We start from the raw sequence: 12,914 nt of genomic DNA on the forward strand, positions 1-12,914 counted from the left end.
TAAGAAAAATATTCTGCTTTGGAATATAAAATTAAAACCCTATATTGTCATTCAAAAAAGTAAAAAACTTAAAAATTATAAGGATAAAAAATATTTAAAAATATAATTTTTTAAGAAAAACGTTGTTTTATAAGCGACTTGAAAGTATGTAAAAAAATATTATCAAAAAAATTTACACTTTTTGAAATAATGAGTGTTGTTTGATAAAAGTATCCTCCTGTATATATATTGACAGCCTATTACACGCTTGTGGAGAATTCCACGACGTTTTTATTTATGGGTTTTTTGTTTATGCGATTTTATAAAACTGTCACACTATATGATATTATTATATTTGCCGTTCTAAGCAGGGCCATAAACTCAAATTCACTTTAGTGCGTGAAAATAAGAAACCACCTTGCACATCAAAGTTTAACAGTATCATAATTGTTGTTTAAAATAATATGTGTTTGGGTTTTTTTCCACGCATATTTTGAAAACTTTGCCACGTGTTATGTTTTTGTTTCACATTGTTTTATATAATAAATATACATTATATATATATATATCATATTCGGTTATAGACACCTACCTAGCTAAGCATAGTTCTGCGTTTGTTGTTTCTTTTGAAAATAATTTATAGTCGTAGGTAACCCATATATTATGCTTCTCCTATCCGCTTATAACGTTATCATATTATTATTATGAATGTATAACGCTGTGTGTTCGCAATTTACTCGCATATTATAATCCCTCTCCATACCGATCCCGAATAAATGCTTTGCAGCCTTGTTCCTTTGGTCGCCCAGCGGCAAACACGGGCTCGGCACTTTACAAGGCGAAAACTCCGACCACCCTCCCACCGCAAGCGATTTCACCCGCCGCGTTGTACATACATCCAAGACAATAACACGTAATATTATAATCGCATTATAATAATAATAATAATAATAATAATAACATTATATCGCCACACGACACGCGCGAAACCCGTATTGTTTTAACGAGCCGATTGTTGTACAGCCGTGTGCAGAGCAATAAATATTAGTAATTATTTCTACCAGCCGGAAGTCCGGTGTTTCGATCGAACCGTCGTCGATCGCCTCGGGCTGGCCGCGCCGCCGAGAGACGTGTCACGCTCGGCTAACCGAACCGTAAACGGACGTTCGTCTGCGGCAGACACGTCTGCACTTCCGACGTCCGGTTTTCGAGTAACCGCGGTAACACGTGGTCGCGGTGCACAAAGCCTGTGGCCCTTTGAAAAACCGTATGACCGTATATTGACAATAAATTACCCATATTATTATGTGTAGAGCGGCCCGCGCGTACCAAAGCATACATATTTTGTAAGATACGTAATGAACGTAATATATTATACCTAGTCCTTATATATTATATATAAAAGAACATAATGTTTTTTTTTATGTTTCCATTTTGTGACGACACTATTTAATATTTTTCCAATTTTTTTTCACAGAATTGTTTCAAATTACCTTTCTAATTGTCACCACGTCACCCGATTTTTCATTTTTTGTTTGTCGGAGGGGAGGAGAGTGGAATCTACATTATATATTAAATTATATAAAATCCAAATACCACTGACTCTCTGATCGCTTTATCTCAAAAACGATGCAACGTACGAACTTGAAATTTGGAATAGAGGTTCTTCTAATACCTACCTACTTTAACCATGCAATAAGAAAGGATTTACTGAAATTCGCGTTTTAGAGAGGTGCTCAAACAGAGACATTGAGGTTCACATTGGACATTTTAGTTTTATTTATTAATAGTTGCCATTGGTTACAGTCTACAGTAGAAATTAGTATTTATTTATTATCGGTTGCCATTGGTTATTCGGGCAGATCAGGTACAAGTTTGCATCAAATCGAATTATTGAACCAAGTTGAAAGAGTTACAATTTATTATTCGGATTGCCTACCAAGAGTGCTGAGTTGCACTTACTGCAGCAAGTTACACCCAAAAGTAGTCAAACAATCATCATTTTTTTTAAGATTTGCGATTTTTTACGGGCAACGAAGTGCACGGGCTCAGCTAGTAATTATTATAATATATAATTTATCGTTATAACGTTCGTCGTAGGTATGACATTATATAGTTGTGATGGTAGAATACCCAAAACACTGAACGTGTGTAAAAACCCGTTACATCCGTTCGAGTGAAAATTATTAATTAACGCGGTATTGCGGCTCTGTTTGCTGGTACAATTTCGTACCCGTGAAAAACTTTCAGAGTTTCCAACACTGCAGCCTGCCTCGCCGATACTATGATATGCGATACAATAATTTATGGTTTTAAACGATGAAACTATATAGCCACCGGGGACGATGATCATCCATCGCATGTACACTCTCGCTATACTATAATATTAAGTTGTTAAATATTTTCGACTGTTGTAATAATTGTAATTTAATACGGCGCCATGAATAATATATATATATATTATGTTGTATCATCGGAACATTTTATGAAGTTAGGCTCGCTTTTATACAAACGTTATTCTGCTGAAACAGAAATAAAATACTGCGATAATAATTTGTGTTAGGGCCAACGCATACTACAAAGACCCCCAGTAAAAACTGCATTAAGATTGTAAAAGGATTTATGGCAACTGCAATGTAGTTATAATACTAGTTGTACAACACGTGAACACTCGAAAAGTTATTGCACGCGTAAAATATGTATTATAAAGAATCCTATATGTAATATACTTTTTTATCTTATATAATATATACATTCTAATCGTATTGTCTATTTTTAGTACACTAGTGTTCAATAACTATCCTATATTGCACATCAGATTTATTAAAATAAATACTTTCGGTTTTATTATAATATGATGGAACGAAAAAAAATATGTTTAATAATTAATATTTCAAATAAATCTTTAACATTTTAAATTAATCAACTTTAATATAATATACTTTAAGGCGTATTGAAACGTTAGTAATACAAACCGTTACAGTCAATATTTTTGAGATATATTATGAATATGTATTCAAAATATGGTAACACAAATAAAGTATTATATTTTCAAGTCTTATAAAAGTTAAGATGAATTGAAAAATAAAATTAGTAATTACACATTTTATCACGAGAAAACAATTTACTAGGTAACAATAATATTATAATTCGTAAAATTAATCAATTTAATATTTGGCACTAGATTTTTAATTTATAATTACAATATTAATATTCTCGACTGAGTTTTCATGTCTTTGAAATTTAAATTGCAAATTTTATAAACGTTGTACAACAAATATTTAAAACTTGGATGAGAAAAAATCAATATCTTATTATATTTAAAAAGTACCAAAAATAAAAAAATAATACTAATAACAATAATGAAAGTTACAGTCTGGAATATATTTTTTCCCGTGAGTTTTTAGTATCTTTTTTAATCTCTTTCAAAACTACTGCGATATGCCTTTAAGAAACAACTATTTTACTATTGTATAACTAGGTCCGTACTTCACCAAAACAAATATAATACAAAGTTAACAAATCTTTACATTTCTATGCGTTGAGAATTGATTTGTCGACAGTAAAGTAAAACAGCGGTTAAGTCATACAATTGTGTAAAACAAAAATTTGAATACTTTTATATCATATGCATAATACATTGCTTTATTAAAATAATTAATAGATATATAAATATTGTATTGGTCGACGGCTAACCAAATGTAATTTAAGTTATTGAGCACTTAAAATTACGCTTATATATCCTAAATAAATAAATGTAATTATGATCTAATAATAACTATAATGTAATTATGCAACACTTATGATAATATTATAAACTAGGTTCTGCTCTCAAAAATCCCTACACTCACAGCAATCGTACGCAGTCGACGGCCAACCGAGTGTAATTTAAGTTAATGAGCACTTAAAAATTATGTTTATATAATATCCTAAATAAATAAACTACGCTATTACACGACAAGAGTCACAAGGGTTGTATAGTAGGGGAATATTTAGTTAGGTAAATTAAAAGAAAAGACTAAGTGAATTTAGTGAATAATAAGGGATAATTAATTGTGTGGTTATACCGAATGTTTAAATGATTCAATATACATATACGTCTGAACTGATGTCGGTGGATACTCCTTTGAACAGCGAAGAAGGTGTATCGTGGTGCTGACTGGCGTGGACGTTGTGCATCGGGTGGTCTTTTGGAAAAAAACTGTTATCGGCGAGTCGATCCCGTAGGGTCCTTATAAAATGTGACTTTGGTGTGATGCCTTCTTCTGGTGCATCGATATCTGCGTTTACGTGTTGATGTGTTTATGATTTTTGTCTTCAGTGGTGCCGCTGGTAATTTGTTGTGCTATGATGTCCCAACGTCTAAATCGGAAATTTGTCGTCGGGGTCTTGAAGTATATGAGTTATAATGTGGTGTCGTCTGGCGCCGTTGATAATTGATAGTTTTGTTTTTACTAAACGGCTGGTTGGGGAGGCGTTGAATATTATTTATGTCTTGCATGTGTCGTGTGTGGTGTACGGGGGAGCGAAAATATATGCCTAATGCGTATATATGTATATGTATATTGGATCACCCCGCATTCAGTACGGTCCACCATTTATTAGTTATTCCGTGCTTTTATTTAAGTCTGAATATTATATAATATTACAATAGTATTTTAACAATGACACTATATATACCACATTGTGAAAATGCAGAGACAATAATATTAATTGTTATTATCTGATTAGAAGTTCTCAATGAAACATAGAACTCCACGACACGATCGCTCAGCAACTACCTACACAATATTTTCCTTTTCCGTATAATATCCTATGCAGCCAGGATTATTTGTCGGATAACATTTACAAGTCTGTATAAATACATTTAATGTAAACAACAGTCATTATAATATGATCGTAAGTACAGTAAAACGTGTAATAAATCATTATATTTACACCTAACAGTAAAACACCGATTTAAAGAATTTTCTCGATTGACTAAAGAACCAGTTGATCTCACTAATTTATACATACGACATGTGTTCAAAACCAGCGCTCATAGTAGATTATTTTATTGGCGAATCATTATCTCAATAGTAAATTAGATTGTACACGAAAGCACAAAGTGAAATACTTGTACGCGAGTGTTTCATTTATCTTGTCAAACATAAAAAATTAATAATAATAATAATAACTAATAAATCAATATAGTATTGAAAGATATTGTACAAAGTAGTATTTTCATGCAAGATCGTAGTTGACATTATAATTAAAGGAGATACATTTAAAATTAATGGTTGCTAATTAAAGAGGATTATTATTTGTATTTTTTTTTTTTATACATAATGTATTTCATTATATCATAGTGGTTGTATGGTTGGCTAACAAATCTCAAACAATGTAAATAAATTATAAATATCGTGACAAAGAGAATACATTTTTTATTTCAATGAAAAACTTATTCTGTATTAAATATTCCGACAAGTTGAAAAGTTAAATAACAACACTGCAGTGTCTCCTTCATAAACTCAGTCGGTGCAGCAATGGGGAACGTCGGTTTTTGTTATTGCATTTCGATCGGACTACATTTTGAAATGGTCAGCTATTCAGGTCATGGTTTTGTAAATATGACATATTTTGTTTAGAAGACATGTTGTACGTACGTCACTTGAATTCGCATTCGTTTAAGTTACTTACAACTACGCTGTACATTGCACGGGCTAGACACTTTGACAGGGTTTTCTCTGCGACGTCGTACTATCGGAAATGAAATGAAAAACTCTGTCAATATCCTGGAAATTAGCTCATCATATACCTCGATCACCTCACGATTTGAATCACTGCATGCGAAATGTGGCGCCAAAACGCCTCTGCGTTAGTAGGCGCATATGTCCATATAAGTATAAGTAGAGATGTAAGTTTGAAAATTTTAGTTTCAATGTATTTTTCTTAACTTAAATATTTTTTGAGGTATACCTACTGAAGTAAAAATACAACATTTTTAATAAAAGATGAAAATTTACGTTTATTACCGAGATAAATATTATATATTGATTTAGATATAAATTATAATATATTTTATTAATTAATGATTTGTTTTTTGTATTTACTATATTATTATGCTCAATAGAATAATACCAAAATAATATTAAAATGGATAAATGGTAATAAAAGCGCATAGTTTTAAATATACTATAACTATATACAACATCAAACGATTTATTTGGTAAGAAATTAATATGATAAATTATAAAGTTTTCAAAATGTTCACCTTTTTGAAAATGTACATCACTATGTACTAACAAACGATGTAACGTGCGATATTTTGGCTTTGGCGGATGTACATGTCACCAACAGTTTTTTTGTTTTATGATTCGACCAAGTGCTTGCAAATTGTGAGAACAGTCTTGCAAATGGTTGCTTATTGACGGCTAAATGTTGAGTTGAAAAAAATGTCAACATTTTTATTGGGTTTGGTTAGGGAAACGTACGTATTTGGCGGGGTGTGATAATCGGTTGGCACAGTAGTCGTGCAAAGGTTTAGCTCGAAGTGCGAAACATTAACACAATAGTATCATCTATGCATATCGTGTCGCAAGAAGGGCAATATAACTATAAAGACTTGGTGGTGTATCTCGGTTTAAATAAATAACACGATATAATTCGTTACACGCGATGGTGGACGGGGGAGGGAGGGGGCGTCTAAAACAATTAAACGTCCCCGTTGTTTACCGATGCGGTGTTTATAGCGTTCGATCGGTCGCGAGACAAAATAATATTTAACACAAGCATATAATAATATAATAGATATGGAATACCTACATAATATAAGGGATCGGATTCCGAGAAAAAATGATTAAATCGTCGACTGCAATAATAGCCGCCCATTATGTCCGGTAAACCAGTGTTGTAAACAAAACGCTCGAATCGTTTATGTGGACCGTAAAAACAATGAGTCCACATAAATATAATATTGTTATTGCCCCGTTAAATGGTTCCACGGCACTCGACACACACACACAGCGTCTGGCGAAATAATGATTCCGGCGACAATATCGACGACGATTCGGTCGATAAAAAAAAATAAAAATTCTTCACCGCTTGTCCGTTGATCTATCGAGGTCAATTTGTTATTCGACCAATATTACATTTTAGAAATACACGTTATAATACACGTACCGAAATCGCGATGGATATATTATTAAGTCTCCATGGCGTATAACTATCATACGACAGTTGGACATTCGAAATAATAGTCTTGAAAAATTAAATAATAGGTTCTCAAAAATTGTTATATTATTGATGGCCGGACTGAATACGGGGCTGACCGATCGGTATTCCGATGCACGATAGATCCGCTAATAAATAAAAATTTGTTTATGTAATGTGTATTTGTACTATTGTCATTGTGTATATAGGTATAATTATAAATTCTGAATTCTGCAGCTAGATAATATTATGTAAATTCATAAAATCAGAGAAACTCGGCGTTTTCAAATAATATTATACAACTGTAAACAAATCATTACAATTAGTTAAATCTCACTAATTATGGTAGAACAAATTCAACAATCATTTGTATAATGACTATCATCTGAAAATATTAAGATATTATCTATAATTAGGATCGAAATATTTTTTGAGAGTCTTAAATTACATTAATTGAGTTTATGGTACAGCATTATATTTTATATGATTTCGGAAAAAAGACACTATAATAATTAACTTCCGAGACAACTATTGCAATCATCCACACTGAACATGTTAAAAAGCCATTGAATGAAATTAATGAATTTAATTAGGAATTATGTGCAAAACCCAATCGCCATTTGTGGCACAGGTGCGATTTCGACTACCTACCTTGAATATTTTAGCATTTTGCGTCATTATCGTCTACAATAACGAGTATTTTACGCCAAACATATTTTGTCAGATTACAACTTCACAATAATTACAGTAATAAACTGTAACGACTAACCATAGATGTGATACGTACACCGTATAGGCGATCGACCGGCTAGGTAATATTATTATATAAAATATGTACGATAATATTAATAGTAATAACAGGTTAGGTTGGGCAATTTTAGCAGATTGGCAGTGTTATACAACGATCGATGGAAATTTTGGATATGGGCACTTGCTACGCAGCATTCCGACGACAAGATCATTAAATCTATCTAACACGATTGAATGTGGGTTAAATTGTAACAAGTTTAGGAACGTTAAGAAATAGCGGTTTCAAATTTATCTTCTTAAGAAATCGGATTTCAATAAAAAAAAAAATAATTCATTAACAATGATATTATACACTCGTAGGTTATAGAAAAAGAGAAATTATCGGAAACCCGATTTAGGGTGCTTAGGACATTTTACCACCGATAGCTTTAATGGGCCTACATAATAATATGGATCTCAGCGTATACTTAATATAATTGTTATAAAAGATAGCGGTCTTTAACCATTACTATATATTATATAGTTCAAATTTAAAATGACCAAATGTAAACTTCGCGTGCATGCCCCAAATGACGCCACTGCCGCCTAACACGTAGTCCTTGAGGTGACTCTAAAATATATTATGTTATGACACCGTACCTATTAACTTATATCAATTAACCAAACTGTGCTCGGTTCGCTTGTATTTAAATGTCATTATGGGACAAAAATAATTAAACGCTATGCCGAAGGACGCCGATGGCTGACGAGAGCAAGAGATAATATTATTTTTTACACATATTATTGTGAATTCTTATCGTTTGAATTTAATTGAAAACAGAACATTTCAACTAAGGGAAATTCAGACCCACCCCGCGTGCATCGCAATCGTTTTACAAACGAAATTGAAAATACACAATGGAAGAAATAATAGGCTTTTATTTTATTTTTTTACAATAAATATTAGATAGGCACACTGAACAGTTGTTTTGGGATTATCAAACCGCGTAATTAATAATTGTTTCTCTTGACATCCACGACAATTTTCACAGGTTATGAAAATTGTTTTTATCGATAAATCAATGAAACAAACGTGGCCTATAATAATAATATGTATCAGTGATCAGTTCACCGTTGTCTGCAGTCGTCCGCTAAGTAATAAATTACTTATTTTAATAATATTGTAAAAACAAATTAAATTCACCTGGTAATTGGTAATTACTAACGGTCGAGTGCCAACATCATCATTTATTTTCACGTACGCATTAATATATATTATTATAGGTACGGAAGTTGAGGTTTTAAATTAACGACGTGTACGCAAAGATAGAGTTGACCAAAATTAATTAGAATCGTTCTACTCGTAATTACGTGTGCTTAAAACACCCCCAAGTTCCACATATATTAATCAATTACGTTGTGCTTTAATTAGTAATCGATGGTATTTAGAGCCGTATTAACGCTTTTCCGATCATTCAAGACATTGTTCTTTATACCACCAGAATCTATGCATAATCGAACATAATCCAAAACGTGGGCTTACAATATATTCTAAACACGCGATTCGTACTGTCGACGTGGAGGTATACTTATGGGGCCTCCTACCGTGGACGAATCCACCCCTACCTAACTGTACACACACAGTATAAAATAAGCTCGATCAAGTCCCGAGAACTATAATACCGATAAAAAATCGCAGTGTAATAAGTTCATGTTAATATGTCATAAAAACAATATTAAATAATGTAGCTAAGTCTAAGTAGGTATAAGACGATTGTCGTATAAATATTAATCTTTTTTTTTATTATATATCTAAGTATTTATTTTTTAAATAAATACTGTGAGTAACTCAACTATTGAGTATACCGTTTAGACAGTCGAATTATGACTATTTGTAGACAAATTTTAATTTTTTATCCGGCTTGTAGGGATCTGAATTTAATTTAAAATGTGATATGAATCTTGTTCGAGGAAGAAATATTCATTAAAACCTTTGACAATACTGTTATTTTTTTGATCGACTCGAATTTTCCCTACTTATCGTAAGCCTTCTGTCTCCATTAAATTCCGTAAAACAGAATTGCATCAAACGTTTCCATAATTATAGATACACTTTATTTTAATATTCTATTGATCAATGGGTATGATTTTCTCTTAACTCGCCAGCTTTTACTTTATAGAGATACTTATTAGCATATCAAATATTCTAGTTTCGTCTGTATATCACGTTCCGAGAACATTTCTTTCTATTAAATATTGTAATATAAACAATTATATCGTTTCTGCGTTGCACGGCGTCGTTACTTTGTGTACGATTAGTGGTGGGCACTTAGTATTTTTTTTTTGTGAGTCTAAGTCTGGAGGAATTTATACTTTGTAGGTAAGGTTATCGAATTTTATAAATCGGTCTCCGGATTTAAATAAATAAATAAAAAAATGTCGTTGACCCATAACTCTGAACCTCTCCTGCGTACGCGTAACGGCGTGACAGGTAGAAGGGGAGGGGAAAATATGATATACTCGCGCGTCTCCACCGTTATTGGTGTTTTCTGAGCGCGTCCTTGCGGGTCTCGACAACATTATAGTACGCAGGTGTGCTAAGTACACAAACAATATAATACCACATAAGATCTCATACACGACGACGCGCTTGAAATAACAATATTGTAATACTAAATAGGCACAAACAAAACGAGCAAGTCGGAGATTGAATATTTGTTTGTGAAAGATAGAGGGGACTCACGGACATAGATGTTGGACAAGAGCGTGGCGGGCAGACAGAAGACGAGCACCAGTATGTCGGCCACGGCCAGGTTGACGATGAAGTAGTTGGTGACGTTGCGCATCCTGGGCGACCGGCAGACCACCGACACGACCAGCAGGTTGCCGACCAGCCCGACCAGGAATACCATGGTATACGCGAAACAGTAGACGGCCGTCATGGCGGGACTGTGCCTGTACCATAGCTCGCCGGGACCGATGCCACCGGAACCGCCGGAACCGGAACCGCCGCCCATGCCGGTGCCGTCGTCTTCGTCGTCGTCGACGGCCGTGCCGGAACCGTCACCGCGGCCACCGGAACCGTCGCCGGAACCCGCCGACACGGTGGACGCCACGGCCGACGAATCGGTGGACGTGACTGGGGCCAGCATGTCGAACAGCGAGTTGCCCAGCATGTCCATCAGGCCAGGTTCGATGACCATTTTTCAAACTTTTGCGCCGCCGCTGCTAAGAGGACGAGCACTCGTCGGTGATCCCAATCCGCACTGCTCTCGGTCCTTCTCCTCCGCGATGCGGTGGTATATTATTATTGTTATCTCGATTGACGAGCGTATCAATAGTAATACCACACCGGATACCGGCGATACCGCAGGGTTACCCGGCTGCCAACGACGATGATACCATCATCGTCCGTCCGGATGGTCTGTGCAGGAGCAACACTGCTACGGTGCTGCAAGTAGCGTGTACCTATACGTAGAGTACATCATATATATTATATTATATAACAGGGGTTGCCAAACCGCGGCTCGCGTCATAGACTTTTGCGGCTCGCAAAAATAACATTAGACGTAAATTAACGTAACAGCCAAGATGTAAAAAAAAAAAAAATCATATTATAATATGACCTTTTTTTTTTTTTACATCTTGGCTCTTCAATTTATATTAATATATATTTGGTGGCTCGCGAGTCTCTTCTCGTTGGCCACCTCTGTTATATAATATACATCATCGTAAATATTTGGGGGGGGGGGGGGTGACCCGAAGATCGGATTAGTGCCCACGTAATATATTGACTAAAACGATACGTGGTCATGATATACAGGTGTGTGCCGAGGGATACCCATGTATCGGCATCCGCGAGTTCCCACGTCCACGTAGAGTCGGGTGGTCGTCGCTTTGCGATTACGGGAACACGGCGAGCATAAATTATATGATATTATTATTAATTAGGAATATGATATTTTTTGATTTTTTTCGCAATCTATACTGGACAATGTAATTACTTACCGCTGGTATATTTTCGGACAGGTACCTGTTGCTGAGTGTCGGGACAACGCTGTGGTATAAAAATATATTATACTCAACCGTCGTTTGCGACGTTACGTCACTGTACGTGTGAACAGCTCGAAACGTGCGCAATATCACACGTGATTTACGAAAACAAAATAATATATATTATAACGGGCACGGGCGCATAATATATTATGTAATATCGTCGTCGTCGTCGTCGTCTCGATTAACATCAGCGGCGCTGATACGACGTGGAGGGTGAACGTCCGGTTCGGCGGGGAAAACGTCCGTACGGCGTGGCGCTCGGCGACCGTGTGGCGTGCGTACGTTTTCGGTTTTGCGGAACTCCCGGGCGGTTCCGCTGCTGTATATCCTCTGCCGCCGCCGCCGCCCCCGAACCTCCCCGCGGGTACCCTACGACCAACCCCTAACAGGCCGTCGCTCTACTACCCCCCCTAGACTGCGAGCGGACGACGACGCCGCCGTTCCTTTTCTCGTTTTTTACACGCTACATCACAATATATAATATAATATATATCTATATATGTGTACATAGGCAACTCGGGCCGTGTAGCGTTACCGTTCCGCGCGCGATATTCTCGCTCGTTTTTATTCATTCGATTTTTCCTCGATTTTTCCACTTATTTTTCATCTTCTTCCGGATGGCGATAAATACTCCCGTCGAATTAACCGTAATTACGAGTGTGTGCGTGTGTCATATTCGTAATTACTATTTTTATTGTTATATTATTGTCTCTCGACCTCTGCGTCGAACACCTCTTTAGTCGGCGACCAACTGGCAGCAGGATCGGTCGAAAAGTCTCACGCACCTTCGTACAGATCAGAAATCCGATCTGAGCCCGGGCCAGATTGTCACGGTTTTTATGATCTATGATATCAATTTATCACCAATAAAGTGAAATGTTTCGCCCGTTGCCTCCCCGAGAATGGCGCACCGTCAATTTAAAATTTATAAAATAATCCTGATTAAACGGTTTTAGCAG

The 12,914-nt window shown here is 35.4% G+C and overlaps 1 protein-coding gene across 1 annotated transcript in view; it reads right to left on the reverse strand.

Annotated features, from left to right (window-relative positions):
• LOC100167549 (neuropeptide SIFamide receptor-like) overlaps nucleotides 1-12,266 on the reverse strand; it is a 50,661-nt gene extending 38,395 nt beyond the window's left edge. Inside the window, exons 1-2 of the mRNA XM_001947456.5 lie at nucleotides 11,908-12,266; nucleotides 10,643-11,367 (exon numbers count right to left, since the gene is read on the reverse strand). Coding sequence (XP_001947491.1) covers nucleotides 10,643-11,102 — 460 coding nt within the window. The 5' untranslated portion in view covers nucleotides 11,103-11,367; nucleotides 11,908-12,266. The remainder of the gene's footprint in view (nucleotides 1-10,642; nucleotides 11,368-11,907) is intronic.
• Between the last annotated feature and the right edge of the window lie 648 nt (nucleotides 12,267-12,914).

Source organism: Acyrthosiphon pisum, chromosome A2, assembly GCF_005508785.2.
Source record: "Acyrthosiphon pisum isolate AL4f chromosome A2, pea_aphid_22Mar2018_4r6ur, whole genome shotgun sequence".
NCBI classification, from domain to species: Eukaryota; Metazoa; Arthropoda; class Insecta; order Hemiptera; family Aphididae; genus Acyrthosiphon; species Acyrthosiphon pisum.